The sequence below is a fragment of the Diceros bicornis genome, chromosome 10 (assembly GCF_020826845.1).
Source record: "Diceros bicornis minor isolate mBicDic1 chromosome 10, mDicBic1.mat.cur, whole genome shotgun sequence".
Classification (NCBI taxonomy): domain Eukaryota; kingdom Metazoa; phylum Chordata; class Mammalia; order Perissodactyla; family Rhinocerotidae; genus Diceros; species Diceros bicornis.
This window is the reverse complement of record NC_080749.1, coordinates 85,021,051-85,045,975: the sequence shown is the minus strand read 5'-3', so window position 1 is coordinate 85,045,975 and position 24,925 is coordinate 85,021,051. Positions and strand designations below refer to the sequence as shown.

Genomic DNA, 24,925 nt, shown 5'->3' with positions numbered 1-24,925 from the left:
CATCTACCATATAATAATGTTTACATGTTCTACAAACTACATTATACCAAAAGACATTTCTTTTACTATAATGAAGTGTAATTTAGGATTGAAAAATACATATATACAGTTAAATAAACATATTTAAATATGTAGAGAGTAAATCTACAAAGAGAGATTTTAAAATTAAGTGAAAAAAAACCACCCAACAGCCACTGTCTTTTATAATACTTACAAAGGAAATGGAATAGGGTTATAGCTATTTCCTGGAAGCAGATTTGCAAAGATAGCCTTCATGGTTGATTTTTCCTTCACCTGGCTGTCTGTGGATCCCAGCAAATGTCCATCAAACACATCTAGGATGAAAAATATTCTACTTATACGTTAATATTCAGAAGGAGTAAAAAAAAGTCTAAAGAGTCAGCTTTCTTTCTTTTCCTTTTTGGAACACGGAAACATGCACTCCACAATTACCAATTGCGGCTCTGATCCAGGTATAATGACTATTACAGGCTGAAATAGGAAGCAACAGTGAAGCGTACACAGCACTGACTCCAAGGGCTCATGTTCTCACACAAACATCCTGGAATTGAGACCACCTTAGAATCCACAGTTTCTTACCATCGCAGGGGCCTGCGGCAGCATGACATAATCGCTGCCTAGGCACGCACGAACAGCATGTTGCCAGTTCAACCCAATTACGTGCACTGTGGTATTACATTTGAGTTTAACTGCAATTTAAAAGTTATTTTTAAAGTTTACACTACTGTTAAGTGGTTACTGCTTAAACAGAAAGCAAGGAAAGAGAGAAGCAAGGCATAAATTTGCTATTAGTGAACAAATATTTGTTATTGGAGAAATGGTCGCAATTTCCCTTATCTTTTTACAAGGCAATGATCATGTGCTTTATGGGGCTTAAGAAAGTAATATCCCCAGAAAGTAGATGAAGCTGAATAACATTCTATTACTCAGATATTTACACGTCAACTAGTGCAACCCAAGAAGCGACATGTAAACAGCTGTATCTGAAAGCGCACTTGCCGCAAGTATCACACTTAGAACCCCAAGGTGTGAGAGTGCGCACAGGCCCCTCTCTCCTGGAGGAACAGCAGCGATAGCGACGGGAACCGCACCTTCGGAACTGCTGGCTGCATCTGGCTCGGGGGGCCCTCCCCCTGCCGGCTCCGGCAGGACTTCAGGGGGACTGGGCAACTGGAGATGGGCGGAAGAGGTGGAGCCCTGGCTGGAGACGGCCGTTAAGAAGCGGTCCTCTAGAGAAAAACAAACTTCAGTGAGTCATTTAAAACCATTAAGTCCATTTCTACCGAGCAAGGAATGTTTTTAAAATGCCAACTCATATTTCTACTCCACAAAGCAAAGAATTTCAGCTTCTCCAAAATTACTGAGGCCATTTTAGCACTTATTTTAGAATGGATACAAAAATTCAGACAGGTTAGATGATTGGATCACAACCAGGTCAGAGACAGCTCAGAGACTGCAGCCCAGTCTGACTTCTTCCAATATTCTGTGCACGAGACCATAATGCCTACCTGATATTAGCCCATTCAACTTTAATAGGGAATGAAATTATGACACTATTGGAAAAAAATCACATGCTTCTTCTCAGGGGAAAATTTACCTAATTATAATAGAAAAATGCCAAGAATTATGGGTTGAGCTCTTGTTCTACAAAGATAGTCTAAGTAAATTTCCCTACAAATTTCTAGGATGGCACCAAGTTATTCAATGAAATACTGTGGAAGACAGCTTAAGTCTAGAAAAGATTTTAGTGACAAAAAATTTAAATTAAACTTCGTAAGATTTTTTGCAGTGAAAACTGGGAGTTGACTTTGGAACAACCAAAAGAGAAATTCCATCTCCCTTTTTCTGTTTTGTTCTTCCCCTCACAGCAGCCTTCTCTATTTACTATTTCTACATCCTAACTTACCTTCCTGCAATACACCTTATGATAATCTTAAATGACAGTGCTACAAATGCTCTACAGGTAGGGAAAAAAGTCTATGAACAACTGCACCCAAAAATATTCTCAAAATTAGCAGTTAAAAACAACTTATAGACTAAGAAATGTCTTTATATCCATGGCAGTGATCACCAGACTCAAGGACCAACCTTTTTCTCCATTTTGAAGTCCTGGAGAAACATTCCGCGGAGATGCATCCATTGCACTTATCTGTACAGAATTAAACACTTTGTTCTTAAGGAAACACTAAAATCACATTTAAAAAATTTCTTAACCCAGTGAATCTTAAACTTTTTGGTCTCAGGACCCCTTCAACTTCTTAATAATTATTAAAACACTCAGATAGCTTTTGTTTATGTGGGGTCTACCTTTCAATTTTTACCTTATTAAAAATTAAAACTGACAAAGTTTTAGAATATGCATTTATTAATTCATTTAAAAATAACAATAAACCCATTACATATGAACATAACATTTTTTAATTAAAAAAACAGCTATTTTCAAAAAAAATTGCTAAGAGTGGCACTGTTTTACACCTTTACAAATACTTTAATGTCTAGCTTAATAGGATGGCTAGATTCATCTCTCGCTTCTGCAGTTAACCTGCTGAGCTACACTACTACGATTGAACTATATGAAGAAAATCTAGCCTCACACCGACATGTAGTTGGAGAGGGAAACTTGCAGAACCCTTGAAAGGGTCTTGGACCCCCAGGGTCTCTGAACCACACTGAGAATATTGATCTAAACAGTAGGCTCACTTAGCATTAGAGCATCTAGGAACCACATATGATTATCCATTAGGTCTGGTAACCTTCTGTTATCCATGGGACCTTCTCAAGTCCCATTATCCACAGATAAGGTACAATTAGAATGACCCTAAGCCCTGTGTACAACTTGATCACAAAGTCATTTCTCAGATCACCGCTTACAACATTCTCAGATTTGCTCACATACCAGAGAGACCTCCCCGCCCACCCAGATAAAAGAACCCACCACCCCACTTCCCTCGCAATACTCTCCATTGCCCTTATTTTTTTCCTCAAGCCTTTTTCTCCACTTATTTTTTAAATGTTTAGTAGTCCACTTATTTATTGTCAGTCTCCTCCTCATTAGACAAATGTTCCACGGGGACGCTGACTATGGCCTCTGTTCACACGTGGACACCTGGTACCCAGAACAGACCCCAAAGCACTCAAGAACTAGTTATCAAATGGACGAACAGAAAGGTAGTGCTACAGATCTTCAAATCGACTTTCAACCTTTCAAGAAGATGCTCATCTGTTGAATGGTTCTATGCCTACATACTATAACTAAAGGTCTTACCAACTAGCCTTGAAGTGTCTTCAGTGGGCAACTAGAAAGGCCACTAGCAGTCTGTGCCAGCCACGAGCAGCCCAGACTACTCGACAAACACTAACACACAAATCCTCCTCAGTAGTCCGTATTCTTACTCTCACCTAAACTTTAAGGAAAAGTGATTCCTACACAGTTGTTTATGAGACAAAGAGGAAGAATTCATTTACATATTACAAAATAACACAAGATCTAAGGCACCTGGATCCATCATTCCATGAAAATGACCTCTATAGCATCTACATGACACGATACACTTGACAAAAAGAAAATATTCTCTCAAAAGCCCTCATGATATCAGAATATTAAACCCTTATACTGACAGCAATTCATCTGAAATATGGTTAGCATGGTGGGCAGAATTCTAAGACAGCCCCCAAGAATCCTGCCCCTGGTAGACACACACGCCTCCCAGTTATTCAATCAAACACTAATCTAGATACTGCTATGAAGGGATTTTGAGAGGTATTTAAGGTCCCCAATCCATTAACCTTAAACAAGGGAGATTATCCAGGTAGGCCTGACCTAATCACACAAGACCTTCAAACCTGTGTCTAGAGGTCAGAGAGAATTCAGAAATGGGAAGCAGGAGAAGGATTCGACACACTGTTTTCGGCTTTGAAGATGGAAGGGGCCACATGGCAAGGAATGCAGGCAGCCTCTACGAGTTGAGAATCGCCTCTAGTCAACTGCCAGCAACAAACGGGGGACCTCGGTCCTACAACCACTAGGAACCAAATTCTGCCAACAACCCGGACGAGCCTGGAAGGCACCCTGAGCCTCAGATAACAGCCGTGACCACATTTCAGCTGTAAGACTGCACAGAGAACCCAGTTACCCCATGCCAGACCCCCGACCCACCGTGAGATAATAAATTTGTGTTTTAGGCCACTAAGTTTGTGGTAATTTGTTACACAAAAAGAGAAAACTAACACAGTTAGGAAAGACTAATTAAATCAATGTGTAGAAATAACCCAGTGCAGACCCCTTAACGAAAGCTTCTCAGGACCTTGTGGCACAATGGTAGCACGTCTGACTCCAAGAAAAGCTTCTCACTTAAGCATAGAGATAAAGAACACCCAAAACCGCATAGTAAAATAAACTAGGACTCTATTCTACACTCGAAGTGTCCACAACTTCTTCTCTACAGCACCTATTGCCACCATGACGCAACCCTCACTGACACTAGTGCACAGTAGCTTCTGATAAATGTTTCAAATAAATGACTTATAACATTTTACTTCAGGCTAAGATAAAAAATTAATCTAGGTTATGTCTCCTTGAAACTTCACAACTTCAAAGTGAAAAACCCTGTTTATTAATAAACTATGAATTAAACTACCACTTCTGATGTCATAAATGAAATTAATTACAATACTTATATCAAAGAAATCCCAAAGACAAAACTACATTTTATTACCTTGCTTTCTTCCCCTTGCCTCAGTCTCCCAGGACTTGGAGGAACTGAAGGCCGCTTTCTACCCTTTTCCTGCTGGAAAAGGTCCTGCAACCTACAGTTAAAGTAAAAAAAGAAAAAATACATATGGTTTGTTTCTAATATCCTGAATAGCATTTACAACTTTTCTGCTTACAGCTTTGAAACCACAATAATTAGATTTTCCTATTTCAATTGCAATAGATTTTAAAGTTGTAAATAATTAAGACTAAGTTTTTTGTCTTATTTCTAATCAACCAATAAAGAACTATTACTGTTATGACTACAGTTATAAAAGCAAGTTATCAAAAGAGACAGCATAACATAATGCAAAAAACATGGCTTTAGAGACCAACAGACCTGGGCACACAGCCCCGCTCTGAGAGTTAACAGATACATCACTCGGGCAAATCCCTTAGTTTCTTAAAACTGCAGTTTCCTCCTCTGTACAATGAAGATGGCATTCGCAGTGCAGGACTCAGAAGACCAAATAAAAGCGAACTCCATCTAGTGCTTCCTTAGTGCCCAGCACAGTGTTCAAAACATAAACAATATAATAATCTAACTGAACTTCTAAACAAGCATTAAAGGGAAACAGTCCTCAAAATAAATATTTAAATAAAGGTATAAGATACATATAGTAATGGATTTGAAAGTTCTGGCCTAAAAACCAAGAATCACTTGGTGTTATACTAATTCAGAGATCTTAGATTCAATGAACACACACACTGTAAGTATTTGAAACAGCACTGAAGGCTGTTCTCATCTTTGTTTTATGTTCACAAACTACCTAAAGATTAGTATATATATTTTAAAGGATGAAAAGAGGTGGGGGGTGTAGTGGTGACAGAAAATAAAAGCTTCTACAACTTGAGGGTAAAATGAAACATCCATAATTAATAAAGACATTTAAATTAACAACATTGTGGCAGAGCAAATTCTGCAATAATACTAAACAAACACTGGGCTGCAGAGTCACACCTGTTATTCCAGGCCTGCAGCACCTCACAGAGGCTTTGCTTCTTGGCAATGAGGGACTCCAGGACCGACTGCAGCTGCTGAGGGGTGTCTAGAGAGGAAGACAGGAGCCTTGCCTGCATTTTCTCAATCCAGTTCTTGAACTCGCCTTCTTCCATCTAAAAGGAACACAAACAATTCTGGTAATCTGAGACACACCCTAAAAGGAACTTCTAGTGAGTTAATAGCTAACTTTTGGGTTTCTGTCAAAGAAATGAATTACCTCTTTTTGTGCAAAGATATCTTCCATTTTTTCCTCTCTTGTTTTGCTAAACGTATCAGTTTTCAAAGATGCAAGTCTTTCATCAACAGCAAGATATACTTGTGAAACTCTAATAACATAAACATAAAGAATATTAAACACTTTAGAAAAGCTGAAATCAAATTGTCTAATCTCACATAAATAGAAAAATAGATGTCACACACAAAACTTTAACCATAACATGTTTTATCTAAGTAAGAATCATCTACTTGGGGCCGGCCCAGTGGCGCAAGCGGTTGAGTGCGCGCGCTCCGTGGCGGCGGCCCAGGATTCGCCGGTTCGGATCCCAGGCGCGCACCGACGCACCGCTTGGCAAGCCATGCTGTGGCGGAGTCTCATATAAAGTAGAGGAAGATGGTCACGGATGTTAGGTCAGGGCCAGTCTTCCTCAGAAAAAAAGAGGAGGACTGGCATCAGATGTTAGCTCAGGGCTGATCTTCCTCACAAAAAAAAAAAAAAAATCATCATCTACAGTTTTGTAGAAGAAAAAAGACCTGAAAGGATGTACATCAAAATGTTAACAGTTGTTACGCCTGAGAGGGTTTAAGTTCTTTTCTAATACTTTTATGTATTGACTACATTTTTCTTTTTTTACATCAGGCATATATAACATACAATTAGAAAAATACAGTTATTTATGTTTTCAAAGAAAGCTAAACGAACAAACTTGATATACAAAATAGCTGTAGATTATGGAGAGTACCAAAAAAAAAAAAAAAGATGATCAAAGAAACTAAAACTTACTTTTGGAAGAAGTCCTTCAGATCCTGGAGAAGGGACACTTTTAATGGGGCCTGACGTTTAATGAATATTTTGGGGAGTGGAACACATACTTCAAGAAGCCGAATGGGAGAATAACTGAGAGAAGAAAATACAAGTAACAGTAGAAAAGTGAAAAATATTTTAATATTTTGAATAGAGGTATATCGTGATCATCAACTAAATCTTATGAGCCACAAGAGAGAATAAAGTTTCTATAAAATTGCATTTTAAAAACAATCATAAAAATACTGAAGACAATTTTCAACCATTATAAATATCCTCCCCAATTTTGGAAGAATTTTGTTTTGTTTGTTTTTTCACTGCACTGTGATGTCATCATTTACCCCCCAAGGCTGTCCTCATGTGCTTTAGAAACACAAGACTGGGAAATAAACCTCTATGAATGAGGAGAGGAACTCCTTCCTACAAGGAGCCTAGACACAGGTATTCACACCTTCCCAGCTCCTGAGACTCTCCCAGTCCTTCTTTCCTCTCCGCCTGAGGGTTCATGCTGTCTAGTATACAGCTATAACCCTCCTAGGCCCTACGTTCATGGTTTTAAAAGCTCTTGCTTAAAGAAGGAAATAGGGTCCAATTACAAATATTTCCTGAGGGCCTATTATGTGTCAGATGCTGTTTTAGGTGCTGAGGATACAGCACCAAACAAGAGCCAAAATTCCTGACCTATGAGTCAGGAATACAAGATTTGGGCAATAAACAAAATAAATAAATACCTAAAATATATATCATATCAGATGGGAAGTGCTAAGGAGAAAAATAAAGCAGAAAAGGGAAGCAGAGAGTGCCAGGGGTGAGAGGAGTCAGGGCAGGTGACATCTCAACAAAGACCTGCAGGAAGTAAGGAACAGCAGGCCAGTATCTGGGGAGCAGCACTTCAGAGAGGAAGAGCCTCCTGCCATAACTGAGGCCCAGCCAGGAGGCCAGCAAGGCTGCAGCAGGCAAGCGAGGGGAGCACAGAGGGGTCTGAGCGGCCACAGCACGTAGGCGCTCACAGACCCATAAACACGCTGGCTTTCACGCAGGGTGAGAAACACACCCCTGGAAAGTCTAGCTTATCAGGAGAGGCCGAGCTGATTTCCAGTGAACAGGATCACTGTGACTGCTGTGTTGAGAAGAGGCTGTAGGGGAGACTGGTGAGGCTCCTGCGATGACCCAGTGAGCGTAAGAGGCTCAGTCCAGAGGAGCGGTGGGGCTGGTGAGAACCGTGCAGACCCTGGATGCATTCTGAAGGCAGACCCTGAAGGCTTTCTCAAGTCATTTAACACCACAGTCTAACTACCCATTCTTTGAAGTAGTGACTTTAGCTCTATCCGGAATATCTGATTATCCTTATGCTACTTAATGTCAGCAAAACTTCTGACAAACTCTCAGATGCAAAAGCAGTGGTTAAGAGTAACATCTGCAGCAGCAGATCTCCTAGTTCATCGCATGACCCCATCACTCACTAGCTCTCTAAGCGAGCTATAAGGTCTCCATGTGAGGGTAATAATAACACCTATTTCTTAGGGTAAGGATTAGATAAAACAGTAACCCTGAAAGCTCTTAGCAAAATATGGCCCTCTGAATTTGCAAGGATGAGGGTAGGGAACAACAAACACCACAAATTAATTCATCTAGTACAAAGCCTTCCAGGGAGTCTGTGATTGTGTTCAAGGTCGCTCTGACTTCTCACCTGAAAGACGCCACCATCTGGTTATAGGAGAAATACTGGTGATAATCGTGGTGGATGGAGTGACCACACGGCTCAGCATTGGCTCTACGCGTGTACTGGTACCCATAAAACCTCAGTTCAAGGTATTTGGCAAATGACATGGACCAGGACTCACTGGAAAGAGCAACCACTGGCGTTACCTGAAATTCAGCATAAATCCTTTGTTACCTAATCACGTTTTTTTGAGAACTTTTAAAAAACAATGTATTTTCTTTTCTAGTATAAATCTAATATATTCTGACTGCAGAAAACTGGAAAAACAAAGACAGGTTTGAAGGCGGTGGAGTTAGAGATGGCTGGGGAGAGCAGTGTCACAAGCAACCCCACCGCCATCGTTAACATGCTGGTACTTTCCCTCTACACACAAACACGTACAGCACAGCCAGTGCATCTGTAAATAAAAATGCTTTCCTGTAATTAGTTTCATAACTTTTTATTTTTACTTAGAAATATATCACAAATATTTTCCCACATAAAATCTTCTCGTACAACCTGATTTTTAATGGCCACAGAGCATCCCATTAAAGAGACATATTTAACCAATCCCTACCGATGTGCATTTAAGACATTACATGTTTTTCTTCATTTTGATGATAAGCTGATGAACTTCCTTGTGTGTGTATTTTTTATATATATATATATATATATATATATATATATATATATATATATATATATATATATACCTACAGATATCCATAATTATTTCCTTGGAATAAGTTAATAAAAGTGGGAATTGGTAGGTCAAAGGGCACGAACATTTATATGGTCTTTGATACTTTTTGCCACACTGTCTTCCAAAACAGGTGCACTGGTTTACACAACCTCCAACAGTATCTGCAAATACCAATTTCCCCACTTTCTTACCAATCTCAGAATTATAAAACTTTGAAATGTGATTTCTTAAAAAACAAACAAACAATGTACTTCACTGGTTTTATTTACACTTCTTTGACTACTAGCAAGTAAAATTTATTTGCACGTCTACTGGCCACTTGTGTTAAATTGCTTTGTCATGCCTTTTGCCCATTTTTCTATTATCGCGGCTTATATAAATTTAATATTAAGTACACTAATGTCTGGGCCTATTTGTTATAACTTTTTTTGACACACAGAGAAGTTTTTCATTTTTCTGTAACAAAAACTGTTTACCTTTTCCTTTCTAACACAACCTCAAAAGCGGAAGTTTTTGTTTTAAAATAAAGTGCATACACCAAAGTATGTAAGATATAAAGATCAAACAAGATATGCATTTAGTTCACTGGGCAATCTACAGAAGTTCACAAATTCCACAAAACGAAACATTACCAGCTGGCTAACAGGAACTAAAGTCCTATAAGAACAATTATAAGAAGTTAAGACTTGGGGCCAGCCCGTGGCTTAGCAGCTGAGTGCGCACGCTCCGCTACTGGTAGCCTGGGTTCGGATCCTGGGCGCACACCAACACACCGCTTCTCCAGCCATGCTGAGGCGGCGTCCCACATACAGCAACTAGAAGGATGTGCAACTATGACATACAACTACCTACTGGGGCTTTGGGGAAAAGGAGGAGGAGGACTGGCAATAGATGTTAGCTCAGGGCCAGTCTTTCTCAGCAAAAAGAGGAGGATTGGCATGGATGTTAGCTCAGGGCTGATCTTCCTCACAAAAAAAAAAAAAAAAAAAGTTAAGACTGATAATTGTAAGAAATGATTTCCTGGCTGTATGTTTCTACCGCAGAAGGACCTAACTTTGATTTTGCCCTCCTCAACCACTGATATTGATGTAGGTCACACTATTATTTTATCTGTAATTCTCATATGTGCCTTCCAAAAGTACACTTCAAAATAAGCCAATTAAGATAACAATGAAGTTAAATTTCACACATACGCACTGCAAACAATTTGAATAAAAAGTATATATTATAAACATAATGTTGGTACCAAATATTTCCTCCAGAGTTAGAAAAGAAAAAACAGAAGAAATAAAACACATGGTCCTTTTGTCAAGAATGTACATGAAAACCAACAAAGACCAACTTAAACATGGTCTCACCTGTATCTCTTAAGACAGAAACGTTGACATAGGCTCAGACCCACACAAACATCCTGGCACATGAACTGTGCCACAAGTCTGTCTCCTCTCCTGGAGGACAGGAGACATACCTTGACTTTTTTCATTCCTAGGGCCTAGCACAGTACCATGCACATAGATGGCACCAAATAAGTGTTTGTTGAATGAATAAACATAACTGAGAACTGTCAAGACACAATCTCCATATGTTTTACTAGACAAGGTACCTAATTTTATATAATGACTGATAAATCCTAAAATGGAATCAAGAAACAAACATTAAACAGAACATACAGCATTGGAAGGTAAAATAAATACGAGCCCAATGACAAATAACAAAATCCAAAATAATACAGACTACCCTCTCCCAGCAAAAAGAACTAGACAAATAAAGAAATAAATGATATTATATGAAATACTATAGCAACAGAGTACATTTACCTGTTTGCAGACTCTGCACCAGGAATAGGTGAGAATTGTATGTTGATATCCAGGTACTGGAGAATCCAGCTCCTTCAGGATTATCTGCACACAGCCTTGGCCGTGGACAAAGCGCCGAATGTGATGCACCATGGGGGTATCACAGAACATGCTAGGACACTGGTAAGAAGGCCTTCGACAAAACAAAAGTCCTCATGTTAGCCATGGAACCCAGGAGTCACGTGTAATGAACACTGGCTGATCAGAACCACTGCCGAGAGCACAGCACCCTCTCTGGAGTAAGAACAACAATGGACCATCTGTGAGGGTACCACTGGTACCGCTCGGAGCATGCAGCTGAACACCCTGTCTTCAACTACAGCATGGGGACAGTTTCCACTTGTTAAGCACCTTCTATCTGCCGGGGACTTTTAAACACCATCTCGTTTTACCTATTTAAACTCTGACATTTCTGGAGCTTGTTATTCCCTATCAAGGGGTGGTAAAGATTAAATTATTACTCTTTGTTGTATAAGCGGCAGGTGACAGCACTAAGACTTAAACCGAGGTCCTATGCTTCTCTTGCCTCTCGTCTGAATCACTGTAAAAACAGACATCCTAAAAGAAAGTCTTAGGGATGGCAGAGTAATTAGACGGGCAAAGATCTGAGGAATGAGCTGGATAAGGCACCTCAGGTTGGATATTAAACAGATTACCTCTTGGTATGGTCCACTCTGACATGTGGTGTGAACATGAAGGCCACATAACAATACTCCAACTCACGCTGATGTTTTAGGGTGAAATTCTGGACATCAAAAAAGCATAAATGGAACATAAGGAGAAAATCTGATCTTACCTGAAACAGTATCTCTCCAAAAATATTCCTAATGTAAGATCATTCTTTCCATAAAATTCCATTGTTACAATCCTAAAAGAAGAAAACATTTCTCAGTAACCTATCGTAAGAATTACCACACAGTAAAGACATTTCATGAGACTACAAACTGATTACCTGTCAGATGTGCGTATAAGACAGTACTGAAGCGGGTAATATTCTTGTTGTTCTAGAACAGGTCTTACCCCATCTGATAAAATGGGTTTGGACTAGCCACACTACAGCATCTTATCCACTCCCAGTCCATCAGTGTCTTACGAAACTGTTTAATCAGGATGCATAAACTATAACATTAATGAGCAACCCTGACCTGAGTTAGAAAGAAGTAAACGTTTCCTTCACAAAGCCTTCAGCCCTGTCAACGTACAGTGGGACTCGGTCTCCTGCTCTCCACTCCACTCACTACTGAGCATGGAGAACAGCAGCTCATCTTCTTCCACAACAGCCAATTCTCTAACTTACCAATGCCCACAAATAGGAGAGTGTGGCTATATCCCTCTTGAAACCCACCTTGTACTCAAGCCTTGACCTCAGGAGTCCATCAACTCCCAGAGAAAATTCCTATGGCCCCCTGCCCCAAGTCAGCCTTGAGAGCTCTGCCGACTCTAGACAAACTCCTGATCTCACTGGGAGGAGTAAGTGTTTCCAGGGTTCAAAATTAAAAGACGGGCACATTTTGTCATGGAAACAGTGTTCCAAAAACCAGCAGTTATGTTCCATAGTACTTTTAAAACTAAAGGTAAATCAAATTATGTAATAACTAGGCTTTTGTGACTATCATTTGAAACAAATAATTTACAACATTATAAATTGTTTCTATCAATCCACTTAGAAGTTTTAGAAAAAACTTAAGGGAAAAGACCGACTGCTTTTATGAAAATGGTGCCTAAAGAAAAACTTGCCTAAATTGTACGTTACCATCAAAATGCTTAAAACTAGCTTTTATGTATCAACTTTCTTGCTTTTATAATTACAAATTTCCTTTCAACCCTCACATCCTTTTCATTCTTACTTAAGGTACTCTCATTTACTTCTACCCATGAACAAACATAAATTTCACATTTAATCCACACATTTACTATCAATTCATATATGACAGCAGCATGCCATGTACCTAAAAACAGATCCTAATACTTGCATTTTTTTTTAAAAGCTGGAATTCTGCTCTTAAATGCAACAGTGCAGGGGGAAAGGAACCCTACCAAGGACTGACACAGGCACCGGGAGCATTGCTGGACTGGGCAGAAGAGCTGCTGAAGAGCACACACAGCCGCTGGTGGTGCACAGGGTTCAGACAGTCCACCTGGGAGAGAAGGGGGGGTGAGCTCCCGCGGTCGGCACACGCACGCTGCTCAAACCCAACTCACCCCACTCGACCTTCACAGCCTCCCACCACCACTGCAGGGGTTCTGGGCAAGATTTAAAACTACAAGAAACTACATACAAGGAAGAAGAGCAGTTAGTTTTTGAAGTAAAACAATCCAAAAAGTTTAAGTTAAACTTAAAAATACAAACAGATTTTTAAATAGTTTGTTTTCTAAATACTCTTTATTTTTATAAAACTGCATTAAATTATTTTGGAAGTAAATAGTTAATTAAATATGAAAGTCTGAACTGATGGCTGGATATAACATCAGTCTGAGACATCCAGAAATCTAAATTCTAAGGTATTTATTTGCTTGCACTTTATACCTGTTTTTGATCATTACCAAGGTAACACCAGCCCTCTGCAGAAATTCAAATAGTGCAGAGGTATATGAAGAAGTTCATGAAGGCTGTCCTCCTCTGAGGCCGCCTTGCCTCCCAGATTGACAAATCTGACTGTATGGTTAAAAACCAGGGTCTCTTTTTGCTAGCTTATACACATGCACACAACACCACCCACACAGGGAGACAGAGGTGATGTTTTTATAAAAATGGGATGGTGCTACATATATTAAAACACAACTTGCTTTTTAACTCTTGAAAATACATCATGGGCTCCATCTGGGTCATTAAATGAGATCCCACTCACCCTTTTTTACAGCAAACCATTAGAAACAACGTTTCAGTAAACACCCTTTACATACACTCTTACAAGATGTAAGCATCCTTATATAAAATGCTTGCTTACCTCTGCAGGAACGGTTATAAAATAGGAATCCTGAATCAAAGGTATATACATGCTCATGTAAATTAAAGAGACCTCCCCAACACTTTTTCTAAATTCACATAAATGTATGTAAACATAAATTTACATAAAATTTACTATAGGCATTTTTCCACAGCTCATTAACCATGGCTCTTATCACTTTCCTTTTTGCCAATCTCACAGGTAAAAAATGGTGGACCGTTATTATTTAGCCTTCCCTAACAGGGAAACCGAACATCTTTTTATTCAACAACTGCATTTCCTCACCTAGAAATGGATTTGTTCATTAGTTTTATTACCACCATTATCAATAATGCCTCCATGAATAGATCTTCCTTAATTTGCCCTCAACTTCTGTTTAAAAAGTAAAGAAAAAGGGCACTGTTATAGTTAAATAATATGTGAAGTGTTTCATGTTAAAAAATAAATACGGGCAGGCCCGGTGGCATAGCCATTAAGTTTGTGCGCTTCATCTCCGTGGCCCGGGGTTCGCAGGTTAGGATCCCAGAGGTGGACCTATGCACCACTCATCAAGCCATGCTGTGGCAGCGTCCCATATAAAGTAGAGGAAGATAGACACAGATGTTAGCCCAGGGCCAATCATCCCCAGCTAAAAAGAGGAGGATTGGCATGGATGTTAGCTCAGGGCTAATCTTCCCCCCCCCACACACACACACAAAATAAATAAATAAATGAATGAATCTAACACTTTGTAAAAGCACATCCATGTCCTACAATAAGCTTCCATCTCTCACTCTCCCCTTCACTACCATTAAAAGGATCAAGGACACACCACATCCAAGTCTTCCTGCCAGAAATTTAAGCAGCTCCACGTCCTCTACCTCAGAGCTCTTCCTAGGTTACTGTTAGCTCAGCCCGAAACCCTCAAACTCAGCTGCATTACATTATACTCCTACTTCATGCATTTAAAGCAACATATAAGCTGACAGACCTAAAATAAAAAGAGCATAGGACAGTTAATAAGTCTGCACCGATTTGTCACACTGACTTCTTCCCCTGCCACCACAGAGCTTTTCAACACCTTCCCAATGACACAAGCACCCTGGGCCTCGCTCACCTTTGTCGACCACACCGCATCACTTGGCATCAGCCCTTTCTCTTCGTCGCCCTCAGTTCTGCTTCCTGATTTGCCACTTGAAGAACCTGACACATCCCTTGAATGAGCAAAAGGGTCTGAACCGTTGTGCTGAATTCTCCCTCCTCTGGCCCGATAATCGGCCAGCATTCTGCCCAAGCTCTGGCTGTCACCCAGATGCTCGGCAATCCTGGTGCTCACCAGCTCGTGCGAGGGCAGCACTTGAATGGACTTGGCCTGAACACTTCCGTTCAGGCCCTGGAGGCCGGAAAGGTCTCTCAGCAGCTGCTTCTTCCGCCTGCTCTCCATTTCTTTGAAGTCTTTATTGAGCAGAGGAGACCAGTAAACCTGCTCTGCGAAATAATCTCGGGGAGAGCATCTCATCCCCTTTTCAGTTAAAAGGAAGGGCTCCCGAAATGTGATGACTGGAGAGATACAGAGGATTACATCTTTTAATTCCTGTTTAAAGGCCAAGGAGTAAGTCTTCCGTTTATCCTCAGAAGAGGTAACTTCCTCAGTAACATACAATCCAGTGTCGTCCTGCAGAGGGTCTCTAAAGGCTCTCATCTGGCTTTTGGCATCCTGCAGCTCATCCGTCTGCTGCACAGTCTCTGGCTGCTCACTGCCTATGGCATCCTGTTGGTCGTCCACATGCAGTGGCAACAATGATTCTGGGACCGACGGAAAGAGAGCACAGGGGACGCCCGCCGGGCAGGCTGCTGCGGCATACTCCTGATGCTTCACCGAGGTGACATCCTGGGAAACACCTTTAAGTTCCTGGTCACCCTTCTCAAACACAGTCCTTGATTCCAGCAAACTGCTCTCACCAGAGGGCAGACGCTCCGGAGGGACGTCAGGCTCCCAGGAGAGGGGACTTCCACTGAGCTGCTCTTGTGCAGCCCCTTCATCCTCCTGTCCCTCAATCAGAGAATGGAAGGAACGATTTTGTGTTAACGTAGGAGGCATAGCAAATTCATCCATGAGGAAGGAGATTTCTAGTTGAGAATGATAAGCTACACAGATCATAAATACGAGGATCTCCTTAACTCGAGCCAGCTCATAATCAGAGCCTCCTCTAAGCTTGATTGTACAGCCCAGGTGCTGTGGACAGCCTTCAAAAAACATGAGTGTCTTGGTTTGTTCTACAAATAAACAGAAAATTAAGAAGACTTAGGTGGCGTTCCAGAAGTCTAGACAGAATCAATTCACTGTCAACACCTACAAGAGGAAACCCTGAAGTGAGGAAGACCACAGTTGCTGTTCTCATCTCACCATTTCTAACAGACACTCCCATGGAGCAAACAGCGCAGCGCCAAAGAGCTGCCTCCTTCCTGTAGGCGCCCGGCTTAGGAGAATCGAGCAAGATCACTCACCATTAGGCAGCTGAAACATCTGCATATAAAATTTGTGACAGGTGCCCAGGTGGGGCTTTGTAAGCAACTGGTCCATCGACATCACTAAATCACCTTGGGTCATCCGACCGATTCGTTCTAAAACTTGCTAGAAAAACACAGAAAAGCAGTATATTACAAAATTAGACAGAAAAGAATAAAATTCTCAGCAAATTTAATCTGAAAAAGTAATGGGAAAATTTAAAAATAACCCTCACAATGAATTTCCTTAATTTTAATAATTGACTTTTTTTCCTGGATTTCTAGCTTTTTTCCTAGATTTTCTAGATTCTAGATTAGTCTACACATAGTTACTTAGTAATCAATGTGCCCCCTGAAATAAACCATACTCATCTTAACAACATTATCAACAAGAATGTAAGCATCAGGCACTGGCACAAGACACCGCTGGGAGGCAGGGATGGGGGCGGAAGACAGCTTCCTAGAACTGGCTGCTCTACTGAAGAGGGTAACTTTTCAAGGCAGAGAACACTTGCTGCTTGTGCAATTACCCAAACCAAAGGAAGGCTCAACAAATACTACTTATTACCTAATGTCTATCACACCTTTGTCTCTTAAACACCTAGGGTGAGTGTTACATAATTAACCACACTTTCTGCCAGCCTGAATAATGAAATAGCTGCCGTGCCTCCTGTCCTATTCCAATATATATGGCGCAGCACAGAAACAGATAAATAATCAAAGATCCCTGCATATCTACCACACATGCATATACATTTAAAAGCTGTGAATTTTTAAAAATGATATAGAATAGAAAAATAAGAACACTTACTGATTTGACATTAATGACCAAAGTGATGCCATGCTCCAGTAACATGTCCTGGGCAATCCGAGACACTGTTTTCTCAACCAGAACCAACGTGGGTCGAACATCGACTATTCGCTGAACATAATTCTTCAAGAATTCCCTTTCCTAAGTAAGATAAGTCAGAAATATTATACCTGCTACAATTCACGATCTAGGCATACTAAAATATCAGGACAGTCTGACTGTTAATATCAATCTCAGCCTCAGTTTCCTCCGTCCACAAATAAGTCTGTAAGTAAATTAATTCAAATACAACCAAGAATATCACTCATCATTCTAAACGGTTAATTATGCTGAAAAGAGTTTCAGGAGAAATTCCATTCTGCGACTCACTAATTTTACTTTGAAAGATTTTCAGTTCTTAACGACCTATAATATAAGCCAAGAATTTAATTAGCTAGCTCTCAGAGGTTAAAGAAAACAAGAACAAAAAATCCCTAACCTCACAGCTCCCGAATTGAAAGCAATTCTAAGCGTTTTTAATATGGTTAGGGTTCCCCTTTACATTCTGAAACCAACCAGAGTCTCTCTTCTGGGCATTTAATAAATAACTCTCTCACAGACGCCATTTCAGCTACTTCCTCATTTCAATCTCCCAACAGATCACATTCTACCTAGAACAGCTGTAGTTAAAAATTAAAACATAATGCTTAACACAATTTCATGACGAAGGCTTATTTTCAAAGCAAAAGAATATTGTAAACAGCACCAGAGTTTAAACAACACAACTCATTAACTGCTTCCTAAGTTCTGGGCTCAGACAGGATGACCTAGCGTGTGAGTGTGCGTGTCACTTCTGCTCCACACATCCAAAGGTCGCGGTCACAGCCAGTGCCACCTGCCACGGATGAGCCCACGCCCTGCAGTGAACCTGCCCTGTCACCAAGTTTATTTCTTCTCACCTTTCTCTGTTTTACTGATAGAAACTGTACATTTTCAAATTCTCCCATTATTAACAAAATGGAATTTTTTTTCCTGAAATGTGTTAATTTCCTACTCTGCTTACTAAATTGTAATTTAATGGCATTTAAAATTATTTTATTTGTGCAGCTCCCATAAAGTATAACTAGAATAAGTTGATTCTTTTCAAGTTTCCGGCCTCAGGAACAGAGATGACAAACACATTTCCTCTCAGTTCCAGCTCCAATCAACTATCATGATTGGACGTGAAGCACCATGTTAAAAGGAGGCCTGGGCCAGGCTCAGCAAGGAAGAGGACGAGGAGGCAGGCCACAAGCAGGGACGGAGCAGCCGCAGACCAGCAGACCCAGCTGGCCGATGTCTCCTTGCCCTGCCTCTTATGTTCCTTTTTCTGACTATCTCTACCTTTCAGCTTCCTCTCTGATTGGTTATTCCACACTGGCTGCACCAAAGAAAAAGGAGGAAAATCCAAATAAGTTGATGCTTTCTATCAATTCAAACTAAAAATTTTAATATGGAGGTAAAGGTATAATAAAACGATGTTTAAAGCACTGGTGAACAAGATGCTTTAGGTTATAGGAATTAAATCATGTTTCTTAAGTACATATCTGCCCAGAGCACACTTCTCTACCATGAAAAGACTTTAGTCTGTGGACTTGACTGCAAGAATGGAGTTAAAATAAAGTGGATAAATTTAGGTATAACTTTTTATAAATAAATATGTGGATTTCAATTACGCAGTTCACCAATTCCAAGACATATAATTTTACACATTTTAACATCTCTGCAATCAGGATGTGTCTTACAATCAACGTGTGTGATCTAATCCCATGAAAGTCTTCTGCTAACATTCTGGGATATCAAGGAAACCCCCAGCATCAAAGTATCTTAGATACAATAACTGTTTCCCCTTATTTCTTATTTCAGTTCTGCACTGAAAAGTCACAGTAAATCAGAGGTACAAAGAATGGTCTAGATCCAGTCAAAACCCCTCATTTTTACTGATACGTAGTTGAATTTCAAAGAGGAAACAGCCCCAAAAAAACAGAGTTCATGAAGCAACAGAGCACTTTCATCAAGCACTGTGCCTTCATGATCGCGCCGTTCTTCCGTGGGCGTCTGAATCCAGGACAGACTTACTGCTCCCACCACTCTGGGAAAAATGCGCCTGTCACCTCTGCATTTTCAAGTGATGCTTTTCCTAAATGCTTCTGGAACCAGGTATAAGGGTTCCTGCTATAATACAATATATACACTCCTGAAAACCTCCCATTTTGAACAACCGCAAATTAAAATTAACAGCACTTAACAGGATAAAAGGGGTTGGGGCAGAAAACTTAAAACCTATGCAGCTTCATATCCAGAGCACTAACAAAAACAAAAATTGGTACCTTGAGAGAGAACTTGGACAGCCCAGACAGGCAGCTCAGCAGAGCTGGAGGCGGCTTCAAGGGAAACGTAAAAGGTAAAAAAGAACTACCATAGTCCAGCTGGAAACGGAGCTCTGAGCAGTGCGGCTGGCAGAGCCGTCCCTCCCAGGCCGGGGCCCATCTCGCTGCGGGGAGAGCCCTTCCAGCAGGAGCTCATGTTTAATTTCTTAAAATAGAGCCAAAAGGGTTCCCGCCTGTGTAGCAGCAGAGCTGACACTGTTTCTCTTTCCAGCTGAGAGTTATAATCCTACTGCAGCTATTCTGGGCCCCTTACTTAAGAAAAACCACATGGAAACCAACGTAACTTCCATCTGACATTATTCCTATTTACCCACTGTGTATAAGCTCATTGTTGTTCTAGAAACATGTGTTTTAGTAGAATAAACTGCATTAAAAACTGGGTGCTACCACTAGGAACCTGACAAGTTAGAGAAATCCTTAAAGTCAATCAATGACCCAAGCAGGAAAAGAAACCAGGGTTTGGATTTTCACTTTTTCTTCCATATAGTCCCAAAAAGTCATGTGTTTCCCTTTTTTTTTTTTTTTTTTTGTGAGGAAGATCAGCCCTGAGCTAACATCCGTGCTAATCCTCCTCTTTTTGCTGAGGAAGACCGGCTCTGAGCTAACATCTATTGCCAATCCTCCTCCTTTTTTTTTTCCCCAAAGCCCCAGTAGATAGTTGTGTGTCATAGGTGCACATCCTTCTAGTTGCTGTATGTGGGACTAGGCGTCAGCATGGCCGGAGAAGCGGTGCGTCAATGCGCGCCCGTGATCCGAACCTGGGCCGCCAGTAGCGGAGCTCGAGCACTTAACCACTAAGCCACAGGGCCAGCCCCATGTGTTTCCTTTAACACTTTGAAACTCTAAAATAAGGAGTGAATGAGGCTTTGGTAAGCTTCTAAAGTATAACACATAAAAATATCTTTTATAATAAATTTCTTAAATGAAACAAATTTCTTAGCTTGTTCAATTTAATCAGCTGGAATGCGTTATGCTAATTAAGAGTTTGCAAGCATTACAATACACAAATAATCCCTCCAGATTACTGTTTCGGTAAGAAGGTCTTACCTGAAGCACGATGGGGTCAATGCAGGTAAACTTAGTTTCTTCTCTGTAGAGATACTCAACGGAACACTTCAACAGAAGAATCCTGGGGTTTTTAATGCAAGAATTCATCTACAAAAAAACAGTCTGTTAAAGACTTTAAAGTTTGCACTTTATAGACATCCTTTAAAAATAACTTTAAATTCATACTATTCATAATTCCTCTTAGATATTCTCATTATATTAGTATTAAAATAGTCTTATTTAGTTATCTTGTGGTATTCTCTTATATTTTTCAAAGCAAATAATTAGTTCAGAGCAATGCAAAATTCTTCAAAAATTGGCTTTGTTTCACTAATGCTATTTTAATCTAGTCCTCTATTTGTTGTTAGCGCCATTGAGTTGATTCCAACTCCTAGCAACCCTGTGTACAGCGGAGCGGAACCCTGCTTGGTCTGTTTGCCCATCCTCTCACCTTCTGGTGCTATATCAGACAATGCTCCATTGCTATTCACCAATTTTACACGGCCAATTTTTCTGGAAGTGGGTGGCCCCACGTCCTTCTTCCGAGTCTGTCTGAGTCTGGAAGACTCTGATGAAACCTGTCCACCATGGGTGACCCTGTTGGTATTTGAAATCCCGGTGGCATAGCTTTCAGCATCACAGCAACACGCAGCCGCCACAGGATGACAACCAACAGACGGGTGCTATGGTTCCCAGACCCGGACACGAACCCAGGCCATGAGGTGAGAGCACCAGATCTTAACCACTAGACCACCTGGCTTGGTCCTCTTTATTCTATTTTTTTATTTCTAATGTTGCAAGAAGAGATATCAAGTCCTAGGCAGAAGGGAAAGGGACTATTTCACAAACTCTCAGAGGTCAGCAACTCAGAAAGCATAATTTAACCATTTAAAAATTAAAGAAGGGTAGAGGAGGGAAAAAAGAATTAAAACACTTCCTAAATATATTTCTAACAGAATAAATTTCCAAGAAGTCGTAAATTGGCAAGCCAAATCAGGTAATAAGAAGTTAAAAAAGCTAACTTTAAAGCACCTCCAGAAACGGAGACTCAAACAATATACGCTGACCACGCAACTAAAGCCACAGGCCCAGGAGCCTGACTCCCACAGTCGAGGTTTCAGACCCCAACCAAGCTTACAGAACTCAAGCCGGCAAATGGTCCTGAGAACAGGGACACACCAGCTGAGGAACGACATCCAGGGCTCTTTTAGCAACCACACATTAAAGACTATCTCTAAACACAGTCAGCTGGGCAAGACAGTCATTCACACATGTGTTTCTACCACACCCACAAACAACGTTCAGTTCCAGAGACGAGCACAACGTATTTACCTCCTAATTCAAACAAAGATCACTTAATTTGGTTTAAAGCACTACTTTGATGGGTAATATGCTGTTTTCGTAAGACTCTGTAGAAATACTAACTTTGCATCATTGCTATGAAATAATAGCAAATCCAAGCACACTTTATGTGGTCACTAACAATTTTCAGGAGGCTTAATGTCTTACAAAAAAAGTATTATTAGTCTCCACTTAGAAAAGAGTGCAAACAAGACTGTAGTTCATCCATCTAGTCCCTCAGGCTAGAAATCTGTGAGCTCTTGCTACAACCAGATCAGCATCCCCAGACGTGGGGCTAGGATACCTCTATTTTCAGTAAGTTCCCCTAGTGATTCTGAAGCATAGCAAGGTTTGAGTCACTGCTCTAGATCAATGGATTCTCAAAACAGAGGGCGAGCAAACGACACTGGAAACCCCCAGAGTGGCTACTTTCATAGCAGTCCCACCCTCCCCCACCCCCCATGCTCCCAAGCCTCCTCAATGAGTCTCTAGTGGCTGACCCCGGAATCTGCATGTTTAACAAGGCCCACAGGTGATCCTGATGTACACTGCACTTGGAGAATCAATAGCCTTCAGAATCAAGACCAAGACCCTTAATGGGGTACAAAGCCTTTGCCTACTTCCTCCAGCCTCATCTCCTGCCATTTCCCATCCTGCACCTTAGGATCTCAGACCTTCCTTAATATGACAGGTTATTTCACCCCACTCCTTTGTGTCAGTGCTACAAAGAGGTCTCAGGACTGAAGGCAGAGATAGACAGAAGGTGAGAAGATAACAGAATACCAGTGACAGTTCTGGGCTCAGCCCTAGAAGAAAGAACAGAGTTGTAAAAGACTAGCCCTCTGGAAGGACTCCAGTCTGTTGGGGAAACCCTGTCTCCCTGAAATGTGGCAGGGTCAGGGGAGAAATGCTACCAGTGCCGTATCATATGTTGGTCTAGAAGCCTGACCCTCCCTCCCTCTTTCTTCTTCTGTCTGACAAATTCCCATCATCAAATCCCAATCATCATCAGCTCTGGGAGACCCTCCCAGAGCCTCCGAACTTTCACCCTATGGCAGACGCTGCCAGTTGCCCCTCAACGCCCATTCTCCTTTTCTTCCACGATCAGGATACCCCAATTATTGGCTTAACACACGGTCACAGTTTGCCAGACTGCACTGTTGAAGCGAATCACATTACCTTTTTATGTGCAATATTCTTGGTACAAACAAACCCACTGACAACCATAGAATCAAACTTCTTTCCACCTGGGATCTGACGAAATAAGAAAATAAAATTCAGTGATACATCCTTAGAATCCAGTCAGATGGATGCTATTATTTCTTTCCATTTTTTTATGTTAACTATTATGTAATCAAATAAGAACCACGAGTTTCACAATACAGGTCTTCCTTCCCATCAATAATCAATGGTCAAGACTGTCTATCTTCACACCTCTCACTCTCTAACATACCATCTGGTACTCTAATAAACTCACGTGACCAAACAAACCACTATTAAGTTAAATATCACAGGCAAAAAACATATACAAGATTCCATTGCAGTAAATAAAGCAACTACCCACTGCTTTTCCTCAGAACAGGCACAGTCATCTGTGGGAACAGGCCTTCCCACAGACGACGTGTCAAAAAGAGGAAGCAGGAAAGGAAGAAACTGTATTTGTTTGGGTTTCCAATTCATTCCCCACCAACTCACCCCTTCCATTCACCTCTCACTTCCTACGAGTGGCTTCCATGACTCCTAAGTGCACTGCTAACAAACAGCAAGAGAAAAACCTCCCCTCCTCACCTAGCACCCTCACCTAGCACCCTCGCAGTAATGACTCTCTTAGATCACCATTAAGCAGCAAAGTACTCCCAGCCCCCCCTCGTCAGCTCCCAGCATTAGGGAAGCATTAGCAGAGCTCACTTTTTTTTTTTTTTTTGGTGAGCAAGATCAGCCCTGAGCTAACATCCGTGTCAATCCTCCTCTTTTTGCTGAGGAAGGCTGACCCTGAGCTAACATCTATTGCCAATCCTCCTCATTTTTTTCCCCCCAAAGCCCCAGTAGATAGTTGTATGTCATAGTTGCACATCCTTCTAGTTGCTGTATGTGGGACGCGGCCTCAGCATGGCCGGAAAAGCGGTGCGTCCGTGCGCACCCGGGATCCGAACCTGGCCCGCCAGTAGTGGAGCTCGTGCACTTAACCACTAAGCCACGGGGCCGGCCACCAGAGCTCACTTTTTTGATGTGGACAAACTGACGGATGTCCATGTCGTCATCCCGGTTCTTGACATCAGGTCGGACTGTCTGAACGACCTGGCAGACCAGTGATACGATGACGTCCCTCCAAGATGGTGACAATGACTCACTATGGAGCAACTGTTGGAGCAGTGCCATCATGTGGTTATGATTAGCTGAACTACAAAAATGTTGCAAGGAAGAAGTTTGCATAGTTAATACTGCCAGAGACAATAATTCTGAAGATGCAACAAGCAGTCTACAAAGAAATAAGCATATGAATTATGGCTCACAGATAAATCTTCTAGGTCAAATTTATTCTTTCAGTATTTCAGCACCGTAATGATTCTGCACATAAATGAAATCTGCAAATATCTTCAATTAAGCTGACCCCTTTAATGCAATGCAATTTTAGCACATAAATTACAATGGGGACAGATAAGTACAGATTAGGACTCTCTTGTTTTATAAGAAATTTCATCAGAACAGGCTTTACTTCCTAAGTAATCTTAGTATTTTTGACTTTATAAGGAAGAAGAATTATGCATATGCCTATCCAGTCACTGAATATTACAAACATATAAAATCACATCCAAACGCCCCTGTC

The 24,925-nt window shown here is 40.9% G+C and overlaps 1 protein-coding gene across 10 annotated transcripts in view; it reads right to left on the bottom strand.

The window, feature by feature from the left end:
• The window catches only part of PIKFYVE (phosphoinositide kinase, FYVE-type zinc finger containing), an 84,209-nt gene that overhangs the window by 15,664 nt on the left and 43,620 nt on the right, over window positions 1-24,925 (bottom strand). For 9 of the 10 annotated variants that reach the window (XM_058549733.1, XM_058549728.1, XM_058549725.1 and 6 more), the window contains 17 exons: window positions 24,319-24,499; window positions 23,278-23,352; window positions 20,758-20,865; window positions 17,303-17,443; window positions 16,492-16,618; window positions 15,101-16,260; window positions 13,094-13,194; window positions 11,853-11,924; window positions 11,018-11,189; window positions 8,486-8,664; window positions 6,775-6,888; window positions 5,992-6,100; window positions 5,733-5,887; window positions 4,737-4,827; window positions 2,110-2,170; window positions 1,113-1,250; window positions 215-335 (listed from right to left, as the gene is read on the bottom strand). In XM_058549733.1, coding sequence (XP_058405716.1) covers window positions 215-335; window positions 1,113-1,250; window positions 2,110-2,170; window positions 4,737-4,827; window positions 5,733-5,887; window positions 5,992-6,100; window positions 6,775-6,888; window positions 8,486-8,664; window positions 11,018-11,189; window positions 11,853-11,924; window positions 13,094-13,194; window positions 15,101-16,260; window positions 16,492-16,618; window positions 17,303-17,443; window positions 20,758-20,865; window positions 23,278-23,352; window positions 24,319-24,499 — 3,105 coding nt within the window. Of the gene's footprint in view, window positions 1-214; window positions 336-1,112; window positions 1,251-2,109; window positions 2,171-4,736; window positions 4,828-5,732; window positions 5,888-5,991; window positions 6,101-6,774; window positions 6,889-8,485; window positions 8,665-11,017; window positions 11,190-11,852; window positions 11,925-13,093; window positions 13,195-15,100; window positions 16,261-16,491; window positions 16,619-17,302; window positions 17,444-20,757; window positions 20,881-23,277; window positions 23,353-24,318; window positions 24,500-24,925 lie in introns of those variants that run through there. The other variant, XM_058549734.1, reaches the window with a different exon arrangement.